This window comes from Grampus griseus (genome assembly GCF_964374135.1).
Source record: "Grampus griseus genome assembly, chromosome: 19".
In the NCBI taxonomy this organism is placed as follows: domain Eukaryota; kingdom Metazoa; phylum Chordata; class Mammalia; order Artiodactyla; family Delphinidae; genus Grampus; species Grampus griseus.
The window spans coordinates 7,204,152-7,221,146 of NC_139013.1; the positions used below are offsets into that span (position 1 = coordinate 7,204,152).

At 57.3% G+C, this 16,995-nt stretch overlaps 2 protein-coding genes across 2 annotated transcripts; one reads left to right on the forward strand and one right to left on the reverse strand.

Annotated features, from left to right (window-relative positions):
- Positions 1–2,962: 2,962 nt before the first annotated feature.
- Positions 2,963–12,395, forward strand: SLC17A7 (solute carrier family 17 member 7; the record flags this gene model as incomplete). Its single annotated transcript, XM_082676608.1, has 12 exons — positions 2,963–3,024; positions 7,187–7,439; positions 8,386–8,504; positions 8,789–8,903; positions 8,983–9,070; positions 9,339–9,425; positions 9,517–9,659; positions 10,311–10,460; positions 10,635–10,767; positions 11,430–11,540; positions 11,737–11,864; positions 12,102–12,395. The coding sequence occupies 12 exons, from the start codon at positions 2,963–2,965 to the stop codon at positions 12,393–12,395; spliced, it is 1,683 nt and encodes a 560-aa protein (XP_082532734.1).
- Positions 12,396–13,829: 1,434 nt separating this feature from the next.
- On the reverse strand, positions 13,830–16,258 carry GFY (golgi associated olfactory signaling regulator; the record flags this gene model as incomplete). Its single annotated transcript, XM_082677855.1, has 4 exons — positions 13,830–14,029; positions 14,487–14,660; positions 14,934–15,664; positions 15,771–16,258. 4 exons carry the CDS (start codon positions 16,256–16,258, stop codon positions 13,830–13,832), a joined length of 1,593 nt encoding a protein of 530 aa, XP_082533981.1.
- Between the last annotated feature and the right edge of the window lie 737 nt (positions 16,259–16,995).

The window sequence follows — 16,995 nt, forward strand, 5'->3', positions numbered from 1 at the left end:
CCTCTCCCTGGCCTCCTGGCCTCTAGTCTCTCCCCTTGTTAGTTTCTCTCAAGGCCCCAGAGCTGCCCTTGCCCCACTCCTGTTCACAGCCCCTCTTTGGCTCCCCAGTGCCCCTAGGAGAAAGTCCAAGCCTCTCAGCTAGCACTCAATGTTCTGTGCTGTCTGGTCGCCTACATGTTCCCTTTTTTTTTTTTTCCCACCACAGGGCACATGGGATCTTAGCTCCCGACCAGGGATCAAACCCATGTCCCCTGCAGTGGAAGTGTGGAGTACTAACCACTGGACTGCCAGGGAAGTCCCCCTTCATGTTCCCTTGTGGTCTCTTCCTCCCAGTCACTCAGGCTAGTCATACTGAGCAGTGTCCTGACCACACCAGTTTTTTATGCTGTTCCCTTATTTAGTATCCTCTTCTCCAGTACACCTACCCAGCTCTACTCCAGTACCTCTGGTTGTTTGCCCTCACAGGGCACATCTCCTTACTCTACACCCATGCCCGACCCTCCCAGTCATCCCTTTTAGTGAGCTTTTCCTGGGAAGCTTTTCAAACTTCAGGCTTTCTTTGATCTTCCCTGGCTGAGTTAGAATCCTCCTCTGGTGGTCCCCAATACCCAGTGATACTCTCATTAGAACTATGTCCCCTATGGTGTGACAATGCCTGACGCCTAGTAGGAACTCAATAAATATTTGTTGAGTTCATGAATGATTGCCAACACACCTTCCATAGTGAATCCTAGGAGGATAGGTAAATGCAGGAGCCTCAGGGGTAGATGTTGGAAGAACAGCGGGGAGGCCACTGTGGCTGGAACTGAGTGAATTGGGTGGGGAAAGAGGGATTAGATGGTGAGAAGGTGAAAAGGTTTGGGGTTGACATTGAGTAGGGTCCCTTGGACCTCGGAAATGGCGAACTTGGGCGCCGTGTCCACCAGAGGGCGCAACGCAACTTAAGCCCGTTGTCTCAGTGAACTACAACTCCCAGCGGCCCTCGGAGTAAGCGGCCCTTCAGAAGCAAATGGTGAAGTCCAGCGGCCGCTGGGACTTGTAGTTTGCACGGGAACCCTACGTGGGAGGAAGAACTCATTCCCGGGTCCCGAAAGTGTAGGGCTGGGTCCTCTCTGCCTTCCTCGGTCTCCATGGTGATGGTTCCGGCGAAAGTCCGGGATTTGGCAGCTGCTGGGCCCCCTTCCCACTCCTTCCTCCTCACCATCTGCTCCACCTTCACACCTGGCCCGGAGCCGCGACCGCCGCCTCCGCACCCAGACCGGGGATTCTGTCACCACAGGGTGGCGCGTGTGGACGAATCCGCGGGCTACTCCTCCCTCAGACTCTGGAGTCCGAGCCCCAGGCTCCCTCCTCCCTCTGACCCAGGAGTCCCAGACTCCAGCCTCTCCTCCCTGGCAATCCGGGGTTTTCTCAAACATAGGCAAAATTGTGACACTCAGAGGCCCAGCGAGACAAAGCTAGAGGCTGCAGCGGCAGCGGCTGCCGGGCCACCCCTTCCGTGGCGCCCGCCCGCCGCGCCGGCTGCTCCCTCTCACTCCCTCGCGGACCTGTGTCACATCATGAAAATTTAATCCCAAATGTATTTTTGGCCAGACCCAGGGAGGCAGTGAGGAAAGGAGCACCCTCCTGGGGCCTGGATCTGGCGTCGGAGAGAGGGGCTGGCGGCGAAAGCAGCGGGACAGGACCTGCCAGCGGGCTGGAGACAGGTTGAGGTTCCACCCCAGAGGGGCGGGGCTGGAATTCAGGGGTGGAGTAAGAAATCAGGGGGCGGGGGCAGATCCCGGGTGGGGCGGGGACAGATCCCAAAGGGTGGGGCAGAACGCAGGTGCGGGGAGAGGACTCAGTAGCTGGGGACAGAACTCACGGACGTATACCTGGTGCCGATTCCAGGGGGTGTGGGCAAAAATCAAAGCAGGGACAGATCCCAGGGGAGGGGACAGAACTCAGGGGTAAAGAAATATCAAGGGGACACAATTCAAGGGGTGGGGACAGAACTCAGGATGGGGAGAGAACTCAAAGGGTGGAGATAGATCCGAGGCTAGGGAGGGAATAATGATCAGCAACTGGGGGTGCGGGGAGTATAACTATAAGAGATGAACCCAGATGGGAAGGAAATCGGAAATGAAGGAATTGGAAGGGGAGATGCGCCTAGAGGGGAAATAGAACTGGAGGGACATGAAATTCAAAAGGGGAAAATGGAAACAGGTGGATGAGAGTCAAGGGCGAAGAAACTGGATGGGGAAGAACTAGAAGGGACAATGGGTGTATCGAAATGGGGGTTGGAATCTAGGGAGGGGGAAGGAATTCCCTGAATGAGAAAAGAACCCTCTGAATGAGAAAGTTGGAATTGAGGATATGGCGGCCTGGGGATGGAGGGCGCTGGGCAGGATGTGGAACTGAAGGGCACAGAAATTCGGAGGGATAGGGCTGGGAGGATGAAACGCAAAGGAAATTCAGAGGAAGATGAAACTGTAGGGGATGAAAATGCGGGGACGAAATTAGGGGGAATGAATTAGGGGGAGCAAATCTCAGATGGGGAGGAGAGAAAATCTTGGGTAGAAGGAGCTGGTGGGGGATGGATGAGTGGGGAGTAACTCCGGGAAGGAACAGAACTGGGGGCGATACAACCCAGACAAGTGAGTTCAGAACCCAGAGGCGTGGTCTTGGAGTGGAAGGGCGGGGCACGAACCGGCATGGGGAGCTGCGAAAGGTGGGCGGGATTAGAATACAAGGGGCCGGGTCTAGCATGGATGGGCGGGGCCTCTCCTTGCCCCACCCCACCCCCGACGCTGAATCCAGTGACAGCCCCCAGACAGCCCGCACTCGCAGCCTCCTTCCCCCCGAGCGGAGCTGCGGGGCCGGCCGGGCCGGGGCGGACCCCGGGTACCCGGACGCGGCCGCCCGGGCCCGCGGGCGGGGGGATCGGCGGGGGGGGGAGGGACCAGCAGCAGGGGCAGCCACCATGGAGTTCCGCCAGGAGGAGTTTCGGAAGCTGGCGGGTCGTGCCCTCGGGAGGCTGCACCGGTGAGCACGGTGGGGGTCCTGGACGGGGAAGAGCGCTAGGGTCCGAGGAGGACGCCCATTCCCACCTGGGCGCAGTCGGACAGCTAGACAGACGATACCCATGGGTGGGGGGGCACCCATCTGTCCAGTTTTCTCCCTCAGTCTCCGACGGCGCCGCTCTCCCTAGTCTTGTCTCATCCATCATTCTTCTGCGCCCCACCCCATCCCAGGCTCTGCTCTTTTCTCTGGGATTATATATCCCCCTCGTTTGGGTCTCTGACTCCCTCCCCCGCTTCTGGGTCTCCGTTCACCTATCTTCTCTCTGGCTCCTCTCTTGAGATCTCTGTTCCTTCTCTCTAGGTCTCTGTTTCCTTTTATCTCTGAGTCTGTCCCGCTGTCTGGCCATTGCTCTCACTAGTTCTCTACAACCCCTCTGTCTAGGTCTTTGTCGCTCTCTCTCTGAATCTCTGTCCCCCAACTCCCTGCCCTAGGGTCTCTGACCCTCTCCTTTGGGTCTCTGACCCTCTCTGGGTTTTTATTTCTCCACCCCGGGTCTCTCCATCTCTGTGTGTTTGTCAGTTTCCATCTCTCAGAGGGTTTAATCTGAAGCTAAATCGGATTGGGGCCCATTGGTCCTTGTCCTTGAGGAGAGTTAAGCTGGGAGGAAGAAGCCAGGGTATCCTGGGTCTCTAGTGGAGAAGGGAGTTGCCGGCCAAAAATTAGGCTCCTGGGGTAAGACAGACTTCCCAAAGGGTACAGGCTAGAGCTCAGAGAGACCTCCTTCCAGCCAAGGAGATGACCCCAGTGACCTGGGTGTCCCCAGAGCAGTCTGGACACCTCTCCCGAGTCCCTCACCCCCAACCCCAGCCCTGGCTCCAAGTCAGAGAAATTACTCAGCTGCGGAGAAGCCTAAAAATATCTGGCCACAGTGCGGGGAAGAGATGGCCTCATCAGTACCATGCCCCTGCCGCCATTCCCTCAGACCCTTGGGTCCCCTTGGCCCACAGCTCTGATCCCATCCTTGATTGACCAGCTCACTAGACCATGCAAGTCCTTCTCTAAGTCTAACACTAGTCCTGCTTGCTGCAGATCACCTCCTAGCTCCAAAATTACCCCACCCTCCAGTAACATGAGAGATGGGAAAAAAGCTGGACAGAAGGGAGGGGGCAGGAGGATGACAGTGATGGGAGAGGGGTGGGGAGATGAGATAACCTCACCCCTTCTTTTCCTAATCTTCCAGCCCCTCCCCACCCTTTTTCTCACCTCCTTTCACGAGTTTCTCAAAATACATCAGTGTGAAGTCAGGAGAGGGAGAGAGACGTGCTGGTGGAGGGGCTGGGAAGGGGGACGGCAGCGGGAGGGATATGTTTCTCAGGCGCTCTCCCTCAGTCTCCGTTTCTCAGCTTCTCTGTGTTTGGGTTTCTCTCCATCTGTCTCTGCCTTACCGTCACCTCTCTGAGCTGCCTTCTGAGCCCCTACAGACCCCAGAGTTCAGGGCTCCCACCAGGACAGTCATCAAGGAGTTTGAGCCCAGAAGAGCATCTGAATCCTGGGGTTCACTTTGATGGTTGGCGAGAGGGGGGGAATGCCCTGTATTGGACATAACACCCTGATTCCTTTTAATCCTCTAGACAAAGCTGGGAAAACTGAGGCACACTTGGAAAAGGGGGGGAAAACAATGGCTGAGTAAATATGGCATCATTCGAACCCAGGTCAGTCTCCCTACCAAGTCTGGGATGGAGGCTGCAGACTTCCTCGAGATGAGTGATGCTGGAGTGGGTGGAAAACTCCCTCAGACCAGGAAACACACGGTAACCCAGGTGACTTGGGACAAGGACAAGGGGGGGGGGAAGGGGAATACAGGAGAGACAGGAGCCAAAATACCTCCTTTCTGAGAGCCAGGCCTTGAGAGAGGTGATGCTGAGGGCCAGGAAGTGATCAGGCCCCATTGCTACTCTTGTGTGTGACCTTGGACATGATACTTCCGCTTCCTGAGCCTCAGTCTCCTCAGTTGTACAATAGGAAGATAAGGGAGAACCAAAGGGATATAAGAGGACAGAGACCTGGGAGGGGGGAGAGGGGAGTGCACTGAGAATCTGCAGAAGCAGAGGCAGAGACCCAGAGGGGGAGGTTGAGACACCGTTTTCATTTTGGTTACCTGCCTCCTAAGTGCTGCTTTTCCTCACCACCAAGTCCCTGGACCTGAGTTCCAGGCCTCCAGAGAGGGAAAGAGACCCCATCCAGCGTCTCCCCTCTCTGTTCTTGTCCTCTGTGAAGCATTGGGGCCACCTTCATCTCTACATCCCTGGTTCTCTTCTTCTGAAATGATAATATCACCTTGAAGTTCCCTCTTTGTAACCTCACATTCTACTCCTGCCCCCATTTTATAGGTATGGAATACTGAGACTGCCTCCTTCGGTTTAGAAAGCCTTGATCTAAGATCTATGTCCTAGTATTAGCAATGAATATCACATTTCAGGGGCTGCAATCATATCTTGAGTTTCAGAGTCAAATAGCATGTGAGAGCAACCTGGGTCCAATTCTAATCTCATTGGCTGGCCTGTTCTGATGGGGGGGCAGTCCCTACCACCCTGTGCTATTCGTTCTGGGGACTTCCATTCCCCTCTCTCTAACTCTCTGCTCAGGGTCTCATTCCGCATCCCCCCAGGTTCTGTCAGCTCCCCCGTCATTTTCTCCACCCACCCCCTGTTTCTTAACCCCCTCCTCCACTTCCTTAAGTTCTAGGATGGGGAGGGCTGCTGTTCTCATCTCTTCCACCCGCCTCCTCCCAGACCGTCTGGCTGTTCTTTCCTCCCCCGTCCCAGTCTCCCTCGCCTCCATCTGTTCTAGCCCTTTCCTGGGATCCAGCCCGATCCCCTGGCTGCCTACCCGCCTCGGAGTGGGGCCGCACCTCACAAGTCATATCCCTAGTCTGTCTCTTCTCACGCTCCTATAGTCTCTCCATCTTTCTCTCAGCATTCTGGGTCTCTGCCTCTATGTTCTCTCTCCTGGGTTTCTGTCCCTACCTGACTTTGGGTCCCTCTCTGGGTTTCTGTCCCTTTCCTTCTCAGGGTCTTTTTTCTGTCCCCCACCTTCTCTCAGGGTGTCTGCCCCTGTCTTATTCTCTTCTTGACTGGATGTCTGTCTCTCTCTGTCTGGATATCTGTCCCCTTCTCTCTGGGTCTCTCTCCTTCCTCTGTGTCTCTGACCCTCTTTCTCTCAGCCTCTGCGCTCCCCACCCTGTCTCTGTAGCCCTCCCTTTGACTCTTTCCACACCTGTCTCAGGGCACCTCTTTCTCCCTGCAGCCTTTCTCTGGATTTCAGGTGGCCCTCCAAGTACCCTATACGTCATCACAGACTCAATCCTGGATCCAGAACAGGCGGGGGCGAGAGCCTCGCTGGGGACTGAGCCAATCCCCCTACCAGGGCCATCTGTCCCTTGCCAGGACACCTCCCACCACTCCTCCTCCCTACCCCCTAGGCTGACAGCCTGAACTCAAGGCTCTCCAGGGATATCCAGCTGGGCTGCTGGATTCCAGTGCCCTGGACATCTCTGCACCCCCAATCCCTGGGAATGGGCTTTCAGTGGCTGAATGGAGTCAGTTGGATGTCAGGCCCACAACTGGTGCCTGGAAGCAGGGAAGGGCGTGCCACAGGGGGCAGGGGAGGAGGGGGGACCGTATATATAGCAGACGTGGCTGAGAAGCATCTGTTCTTTGGACACCTTTGCTGAAGCATCTCCTTAGCGCCTTTTGCTTCCTCAAACAGGCTCATATCTGGAAGAGGGGGCTGGAGTGTGTCTCTGGACCTTGGCGGGGAGGGCTGGGGTCACAGGGTTTTGGATCGCAAAGGGTAGCCTGGGTCTAAAACAACTGAGTCAAGAGGTGACATGGCTGGGGGAGAAAGGAACTGAGGAGTTCCCCACTCGAGTCTTAGGGAGGAAGGGCCTGGGGGTGCGAATTCCTCATCTGAGGGAAATTGAGACCGAGGTCCAGATTCCTGGATCCAGAGGGGGAAGAAGGGAATCAGGGGCTGGACTTCTGGGAAAAGAGGGCGTGCAGGCTTAGAATCCCGGTCTTGAAAAGCAGATTTTTCCCTGGACTGTTGTGTCATGGGAGGAGGGGGCTGGGGACGGAGGGGGCTGGGGACTGGACGTCCGTGTCTGACCCTTGCTGCCTCTCAGTCTTCTGGAGAAGCGGCAGGAAGGTGCAGAGACGCTGGAGCTGAGTGCTGATGGGCGCCCGGTGACGACGCAGACCCGGGACCCGCCGGTCGTGGATTGCACCTGCTTTGGTCTCCCTCGCCGCTACATTATCGCCATCATGAGCGGCCTGGGCTTCTGCATCAGCTTCGGCATCCGCTGCAACCTGGGCGTGGCCATTGTCTCCATGGTCAACAACAGCACGACCCACCGCGGGGGCCACGTGGTGGTGCAGGTAGCTCAGGGCGGGCGCTACCTCAGGCTGCTGATAACACTGCCCACGCCCTCTGATGACGTCACACCCGCCCACACCACGCCCCTTCCACACCACAGCCTGAGTAGCCCCGCCCATTTGTGCTGCCCCCTCAGCTCCATCTCATCTCGGGGCTCTTCCCTTCCTAAGCCCCGCCCCTATCTAAATGAACCTCCGCCCCTATTTGTTTCAGGTCTCTGATTTCAAAATGCAGACTGCCAGTCATTAGGTTCCCTATGTGTTGCCCCTGCTCCATTTTGGGCCTCCTAGCAACTTTACTACATCTGCGTCCCACAACTGTTCCAGTGTTGCATCTTAATCCCAGGCGCAACTCAGGCTCCACCGTGAATTTTGATTCTGGATTTTCTGAAGTTCCACCGTTGCTTAAATCCCTCCCCTATCTGCTCTGGTCGTTACCTAAAGCCCCGCCTCATTTCAGACTTTCTCCCTATTTTAATTTCGGTATAGGCCATGACCCTGCCTCAGAAAAAAATTCCTGATTTGGGCTGTGGCCTACCCACCCCTTGTTCCCTTCCAATCAGGCCCGACCCTTTGGCTACTTCTTGTCCCTGCCTAGATCCCATCCTAGTCAATCAGCAAACGGTTTGTACATTGGTTAAAAGTGGAGAAAGAATCCCCACCCCCATATATGGGTCCCTAGACATTCAGAGAAGGGACCCTGAGACAGGGAAACAGGCAGAGCTAGACTTCTAGGCAGCAACAGGCCCCACTGCTAAGGTAGTGCGGTCCCAGCAACATGGAGGAGTGGAGTTGGGGGTAGGTGGCACGAGATCTGATTGGCAGGTGTTTTGAAGGCGAGAGGGGATCCTTGTTGCTGATTGGATGAGGGACTGTCTGTGGGTGCTGATTGGTGGAGGAGCAGAACCTGGGGCAGAGACGCTGGTTTGATGTGACTTTTGGCCCACAGCAAGCTCAGTTCACCTGGGATCCAGAGACTGTTGGCCTCATACACGGCTCCTTTTTCTGGGGCTACATTGTCACCCAGATTCCTGGAGGATTTATTTGCCAAAAATTCGCAGCCAACAGGTATGGGGTGGGGTCTCAAAGTGGGCGGCAGAGTGTGGGTGGAGCTAGAGGGTTTGGCCTTGCATTTGGGGTCTGACTTCGGGAAAATGGGAGGAGCCTGGGTTCTGGACCGGGGTCCTAGAGAAAGGCGGGGCTTGTGATTGTGGAAGGTGGGGGTCACAGAGAAGGTGGGGCCTGGGGTTCGGGGGGCGCAGGGCCTCGCCTGCTGTGGGAGGAAAGGGCAGAATCCTAGGTATGGCGGGATAGCTGGACTCTTTTCTCGGACCACGAACTCTTCCTATCAGGGTTTTTGGCTTTGCTATTGTGGCTACCTCCACTCTAAACATGTTGATCCCCTCGGCTGCCCGTGTCCACTATGGCTGTGTCATCTTCGTGAGGATCCTGCAGGGGTTGGTAGAGGTAAAGCTCCGCCCCCTATGACCCCCGCTGCCGTTCTAGCTCCGCCTCTTCTCGTTGACTTTGGCTTTCTCCTCCCTAGGGGGTCACGTACCCCGCCTGCCACGGGATCTGGAGCAAATGGGCCCCGCCTTTAGAGCGGAGTCGCCTGGCAACAACAGCCTTTTGCGGTGAGAGGAAGGGGCTGGGATCCAGCCTTGTGAGTCTGGGGATGTAGGGGGCTGGAGTATGGACTCTTAGGTCTGAGGAAGGAGGGGATTGAGGGCTTGGACTCCCGGGTCTGAGAGAGGAGGGGGCTGGTGACCCAGACTGAAGTATCTGAGGGAGGAGGGGCTGTGGCCTGTGCATCTGTGTCCCAGAAAGGTGGGGGCTGGGAATCCGCTCTATTGCATTTGAGGGAGAATGGGACTCTTCTCCATCCTGTATCATCCCCCATAGGTTCCTATGCTGGGGCAGTGGTCGCGATGCCTCTCGCCGGGGTCCTGGTGCAGTACTCAGGATGGAGCTCTGTGTTCTACGTCTACGGTGAGGGGCCCGGACGCCTGGGTCCGGGTGGCGCTGGGGCAGAGAGAGGCCGGTCGTCACCTCGCTTCCATCCCCCTCCTGACCCCCCCAGGCAGCTTCGGGATATTCTGGTACCTGTTCTGGCTGCTTGTCTCCTACGAGTCTCCGGCGCTGCACCCTAGCATTTCCGAGGAGGAGCGCAAGTACATCGAGGACGCCATCGGCGAGAGCGCCAAACTCATGAACCCCGTCACGGTCCGGGCCCAAACCTGCGGGGCGGGGGCGTGGTGGGGAGAGGAGAGATATCGAGGCGGGGACGCAGGAAAAAAATGGGCTTTGAACCCGCACTGCATGTAGATCTTGGTGGGCTTCCATAGACATTTAGAGGAGACTTGATGGGAACGCAAGGTGGATGGAGCTAGAACCTAGGAGGCGGGGTTAAAGCCCGGAGAGAACGGCAATAGCAGGTGCTGAGGGCAGGGCGAGGTGGCCAGGTGGGCGGAACCACTGATGGGCGTGGTTAAACCTGCAGAGGCGGATTAGAATGTGAGGTTTTGCTTAGACCTTGGGGTGGGTGAGGCTAGAATTAGGGGGCGTAATTGGATGGAAAGAGACTCTTGGGTCCACATTTATGAGTCTCTGAAGGTCATCGTGGTCTCCGGACACCTGCCAACCTGAGGGCCACTGTAGAGTCGGGACCCCTGCATCCCTGAAGTGTTACTGTGAGGCTAGGACGCCAACGTTCCCATGGGGACGTGGTCAGGCTGGCGACCCTGCGTCCTTGGAGGTTTTAGTGAGATCGGGAAACCTGGGTCTCTGCGGGACTATAGCGGGAGCCCTATAGGGACACGGAGAGCGCCCAGCCCTGCTCTCTGTCTTAGCCGTCCCTCCTCTCGCCCACCACAGAAGTTTAACACACCCTGGCGGCGCTTCTTCACGTCCATGCCAGTTTACGCCATTATCGTGGCCAACTTCTGCCGCAGTTGGACGTTCTACTTGCTTCTTATCTCCCAGCCCGCCTACTTCGAAGAAGTGTTCGGCTTTGAGATCAGCAAGGTTGGGCCCAGAAAGGAGGGTGCTGAGGGAGCGGCGGGGGTTGAGGGGAGAAGGAGAGGGACCTGGATCCCAAGGGGTTGGAACGGGGCACAGGGAGGAGCCAGTGGTACCTGAGCCGTGGAGACCCCGGGCCCGTGGCCCCTGAGCCCCCTCCCTGTACACCCGCTGGCGCAGGTGGGCCTGGTGTCAGCGCTGCCTCACCTGGTCATGACTATCATCGTGCCCATTGGAGGCCAGATCGCTGACTTCCTCAGGAGCCGCCGTATCATGTCCACCACCAACGTGCGCAAGTTGATGAACTGTGGGGGTGAGTGGGGCGGGGCCTGGATCTGGTCTGGGACAGCCTGGGAGGGGCAGAGCGCCGTGGGGCAGATCTAGGGGGCCGGACTCTGGGGAAGGGGCAGAGGTCAGAGGGCGTGCACAGGGGCGCGTCCAAAAAGGCTGAGCCAGAGTGAGACCAGACTTGGCTGGAACAGAATGGCAGGTGGCAGCCTCAGGGGCCGAGGGGTAGAAGGGCAAGGCAGGTATGGCCGTCCAGGTGGAGCAAAGGCGAGACCACGTTGGGTCTGGAAGGACGGGGTCTATACGAGGCTGGCCAGAGTAGGATGGGAACTGGGTGATGAAGAGGGGGTACCTGGAGAGACAAAGGTCAGAGTGTAATGAATAGGGACAGAGAGGGAAGGTGCGAAGGTGCCTGGGTGGGGCCTGGACCCTGCGTCTTCAGGGCGTGGCCTAGTCAGTGGGTGGGGCCACGGAGGGCCAGGTCGGGGCGGCGAGCCTGTGCGCGTGGTCAAGGGCCAGGCACTGGGGAGGTGAGGGCTTGGTTAGGGCGGGCGCGGACAGAATGGGGAACAAAGCCAGGGACAGGCGTGGAAATGCCCAGACTGGGGCGAATAGGGGTCGGCTGCGGCGGGAACGGGTCTGGAGAGGCGTGGGGCGGCCTGCGCTCAGATAAGCGGCTCTCTGTAGGCTTTGGCATGGAAGCCACGCTGCTGCTGGTGGTCGGCTACTCGCACTCCAAGGGCGTGGCCATCTCCTTCTTGGTCCTCGCAGTGGGCTTCAGCGGCTTCGCCATCTCCGGTGAGAACCGCCGATCCGCCCCTTGGGGGAACTCTGGTCACCTCTGTGGGGAACTTCCTGGCTCAGGAAGGGGACTTCCCAGCCTCGCAACAGGTTGACTCGAAAGAGCAAAACGGCGGGGAGGGGGGAGGTAGGGGTGGGGGAGGAGTCACTAGAGCGAGAATCGTCTGTGACGTCTCCTGGCTCGCCTCGCCAGGGTTCAACGTGAACCACCTGGACATCGCCCCGCGCTATGCCAGCATCCTCATGGGCATCTCCAACGGCGTGGGCACGTTGTCCGGCATGGTGTGCCCCATCATCGTGGGTGCCATGACTAAGCACAAGGTCCGTGCACGGGCCCTGACCCACTTGCCCTCCAAATTTGTGTATATTACCTTCCTGACGTGCATCACCCTCCCTGGGCTCCATCCCTGCCCTCTCTGGGTCTCTTTCAGCCTGTTTCTGGATCTCGGTCTCCCTTTCTCTGGGCCTCCCTCCCCCCCACCCCGCCCCACTCAGGTTCTCTCTCCACCTCCTGTTTCTCTGTCCTCTGACTTCACCTCACCATTGTCCCCTCCCCAGACTCGGGAGGAGTGGCAGTATGTGTTCCTCATTGCCTCCCTGGTGCACTATGGAGGAGTTATCTTCTACGGGGTCTTCGCTTCCGGAGAGAAGCAGCCGTGGGCGGAGCCTGAGGAGATGAGCGAAGAGAAATGTGGCTTTGTTGGCCACGACCAGCTGGCTGGCAGTGACGAAAGCGAAATGGAGGATGAAGCTGAGCCCCCCGGGGCACCCCCTGCTCCCCCTCCCTCCTACGGAGCTACACACAGCACAGTTCAACCCCCAAGACCCCCACCCCCTGTCCGGGACTACTGACCATGTGCCTCCCACTGGATGGCAGTTTCCAGGACCTCCATTCCACACATCTCTGGCCTGAGTGACAGTGTCAAGGAACCCCAGTCCTCTCTGTCCTGCCTCAGGCCTAAGAAGCACTCTCCCTTGTTCCCAGTGCTGTCAAATCCTCTTCCCCTCCCAAATGCCTCTCAGGGGTAGTGAAGCTGCAGACTGGCAGTTTCAAGGATACCCAAATTCCCCTAAAGGTTCCCTTCTCCACTTTTTCTGCCTCAGTGGTTTCAAATCTCTCCTTTCAGGGCTTTATTTGAATGGACCGTTCAATCTCTCACTCTCTCTTGTGGTTTTGGGCACCTCCCCCTTTCCTTGAACCCCAGGGACTCTCAGGCTAAGCCCTGAGATTACTCAGCCCCCCCTCCCCTTTCAGAAAAATTCAAGGTCTTCCTCTAGAAGTTTCAAATCTCTCCCAACTCTATTCTGCATTTTCCAAGTTGGTTTACCTAATCACCCATCCCTGCCATACTAGGGATTGATTCTCACCAGCGTTTCTGAGGGGAAATGGCAGTTTCAAGCACCCCCCCCCCCGCTTCACCCCTCCCTCCACCAGCATATTCTGCTGCAGCACCAAATTCCCCAAGACCTTCTCCCTAGCTTAGCACAATACCTAGGGAAACAACCAAAATGGCAGTTTTAACAATATGCCTCTCTTCACTCCCATGCACTTTTTCTGACACGGTTTTCAGGTCTAAATAGTGGCTGCTCAAGTCCATCAACTCAATGGTTTGAAGCCACCGGCATTGAACTTTCCCATGGTGGTTTCAAGACGCTCCTCTTCCCCCCAATTCCTTGCACTTTATTCTTCTGGGTGGTTTCAAACTGCCCTCATTTTCTCAGTGGCCATTTGTTGCCTCCCTCAGGGGCTAAATGACTCCAAATCTGGGATCCTTCCCCTCTCAGATTCCCCTATTTCGGCTTAGAATTTGGGGAACATACATAGGAGAAGTCACAGAATCCCAGGAAAGGGAATGGGGCTGGGGAAAAGGGGTGCTTTTCCCCGGGGCAGGGTTGTGTCTTTGTGTCTCTGTCTCTGTGATTGTAAATCCTGCCCTGCCCCTCTCCCAATAAAATGCTTTGGTGTACACACCCAGTCGTCATTGGCCTTGGGGGTCCCCAACATGCTTCTCCCTGACACCCAGGAGTCCAGGCCCCCAGCCTCCTCCCTCCTCACATCCGGGATTCTAGGACCCCAACCACTCTCCTCCCCCAGGACTGAGGCCAGAGGAGTTGTCTAGCTGTGGGAACACGTGATTTATTCGTCCTCAGAATATGTTTTCCACTGATATCTAAAGCATCTATCTCTGCGTGTAGGACCCTCTATCCTAGAGGACCCCTATGTAGCAAAGCAGGCCAGGAGGACAGGACCTCTGGGTCCTGGGGAAGGAGCAGGTCTTGAGGGGCTCACACGAAGTTGTTGGGGAGCGTGGAGGGGGAGAGAGGTTCCAGGCGCTGGGGGCGGCCCCCGCGGGACGGCGGAGGCAGCTTGGGTGGCAGTAGGGGGGTGGGCAGTGGCTGCTTGGTAGCGATGTGTGAAGGGACCCAGGCGTCCGGCGCATAAAAGTAGAGGTTGTAGGGGTCCTTCGGGGCATCCAAATGCATAACTGTGGGGACAAAGGAACGAGGTCATCCATAGGCTGACAGGGGGCCTGTCCCCTCTCCTGAGCCGCTGGCCAATGAGGAGACAGGGAAGAGGATTCCGACCTTCCATTGGAGCGGGGTTTTCGAATTAAAGGACCCCTGAATAGACGAGGGGGCGTGGCGTCCACGCAGCAGGGGCGGGGCCTGCCGCGCTCCTGGAGGGGGAAGGGGCGGGCCTTGTAGGGAACTGCGGCTCCGAGCGTGCGGCAACTCCCGGCTGGGCTGGGGGCGGAACTGGACATGTGTGTGTGAAATTTCAGAAGACTGGGGGGCAGAACTTGACCCTGGAGGGTTCAGGGCTTCTACTGACCTTGGATGGGGACCTGTACTTTTAGGTAGGGCGCCCTGAAGTGCCAGGTGAAACCAGGTTAAGGAAACGTGCAGGCATTCAAGGAACGGGACGCTACAGGGGTGGCTCATCCGGTTCATCTCCGTCGTTTGGGAGCCGGTGGTGTGCGAAGGGCCGGTGTCGAGCCGCCCGGCGGTAGAGACACCACAGGAGCAGGAAAATGCCAATAAGCAGCCCGGTCCCGGCGAGGAATAGGCACAGGGCCCCGCCTGCCTCGCCCGGGGGACGCCCCACTAGGGTCACACCTGAAGGAAGGAGGCCCAGGAACAGCAGTCTAAACTCCTAGCCCCCTCCACCCTCAGACCCAGGAATCCAGATGCCACCCTCCTCCTTCCTTGGATCCGGGAGCCCCGGCCCCCAGTCTCTCCTCCCTCAGACCCTGCAGTACCAGCCTTCAGCCTCCTCCCCACTTCAGACTCCGAAGAGGGGCTTACAGCCTTCTCATCCTTTCGACCCAGGAGTCCGGCTCCCAGGGCCCTCCTCCCTCAGACCGAGGAGTCCGGGCCCTAGTCCCTCACCAGTCTCCTTCACTCGCTCCACCACGATGACAGTGTTGACACTCTCACCTCGGCTGCGCCGCTGGGGGGCCCGCGGAGTGACAGGGGCCGGCTGACTGGGGGGCCCTGGAGGAGCAGGGGACCTCACAGTCTGGGCTGAGGGAGGAAGGGCGTCGGGCCCTTTAGGGCTAGAGTTCTGGGGGACTTTCAGATCAACGGCCCCAGGAGATTCTGAGGTGGGCAATTTAAGGGCATCGGGCTGGGTGGCTCCAAGGGTTTCTGATTTGGGATTCAGGGGCAGCTCATGTAGGGCAGTAACTTCTTCCTTGAAGGGTGTAGGTGTTTCTGGGGGAAGACTAGTGGAGATCTCAGGATCAGAGGCTGGGAGAATCTCTGTTGCATCTTGGTAGGGGGGAGTGGGGAATTCTGTTTGGGGAATTTCAGTGGGGTTGGGATTGTGACCTACATGAGACGCTGGGTGGGGGGTTTCGGTAGGGTCAGGATGGAGTGTCTGGAGGAATTCAGAATTTGGGTTCTCAGTGGTGTCAGGGTCATGGGTCTCCGGAGATCTGGGGTCAAAGGTCTTGGTGGGGTCAGGATTTGGGATCTCAGGGGCTTCTGCATGTGAGATTTCAGTGGAGCTATGTTTGGAAATCTCTGGGGATTCTTGGGGTGGAGTTTGTGTAGGGGCAGTGTTTGGGGTTTCAGGAAATTCTGGGTGTGAAGTTTTGGAGGAATTAGGTTTTGGGGGTCTCATGGGATTCTGTGGGTGAGATTTCAGTGGAGTTACATTTGGGAATCTCTGGGAATTCTTGGTGTGGAGTATGGGTAGGGTCAGTGTTTGGGGTTTCGGGAAACGTTGGGTGTGAAATTTTGAAGGAATTAGGTTTGGGGGTGTCAGGGAATTCTGTGTGTGGAATTTCAGTTGGGTCAGGTTTGGGGGTCTCAGAAGGTTCTGGATGTGTCATTTTGGAGGGTTTAATTTGGAGGATGTCCAGGGATTCTGATACTGAGGTGTTGAGTGAGTTAGGTTTGGGGGCCTCAGGAGACTCTGGGTGTGGGCTTTCTCGGAGGTCAGTGTTGGGGGTCTCAGTGAATTCAAGGGGGGAGGGCTCAGGGGAAACCGCATGAGGTGTCTTGCAGGGCTGAGGATAAGCGGTCCTGGGGGATTCTGGGTTAGGCCCATTGAGAGTGGAATTTTCAGATGCAGGAGGGGAGGGCTGAGAGGGGTGGTCTATCCGCGAGAAGTCGGAACCCTCAGGCGGTGAGGCCCAAGGGGCAGCCTTGGAACCCAGCCAGGCGAAGAGAAAGACGAGAAGCAGGAGGATCGGGCTGAAGGATTTCATAGCTCTGGAATTTACCTGTAGCAGTGGGAGAGCGGGAAGGAAGGGGTTAAAGCCAGAAGTCGCCAGGGAGGCGACGCCGGAGGCCACGCCCACTGGTCTCCGGGTAGACCGCGTCTCCGCCCAGCTCGGGGCGCCGGGTAAAAAGCCACCTGCAACTCCCTGAAGGCTGTGAGGCGGTAGCCGCCGTAGCTAAGGGAGACTGAGACGCAGGGCTTCTTGGGAGTCGCAGTAAATTTCCTTATCTGTTTCCCTAAGGGGTCCCAGGAAAATTGGGAAAGAAACACACCTTTCCAAGCCCCCAGACCTCCTTGACTTCGGCTTCGAAGGGTGTAGACCTCTGAGGGGAACAGGGGATTTCTTCCTCTCCAAGGGCCCTGGGGACACCTTGACTCAACAGTTGTTTACATTAGAGGAGGCTCAGAAGGAAGGCCTGGGGGCTGGGGGCCTGAACGCCTGGATTTGAGGGAGGAGGGGGCCTAAACGCCTGTCACTGGGGGAGGAGGGAGACTCCTGGATCCTGGTCATGAAGGCTGCTGGGGGTTCAGCCTCCTGGCTCCCAGAGGGTGGAGGGCCCTAAATGTGGGTCTAAATTCCTAATTCTTTAGAAAAGAGAGGCTTGAAGGTTCAGATGCCTAGAATTTTGAGGGAGCAAAGCTTGGAGGGGGGCTGGATTACAGGGGAGGAAGGAAATGGGTGTCTGGAACTCTTGGGTCCTGAGTTAGAAGGAAATTGGGAAC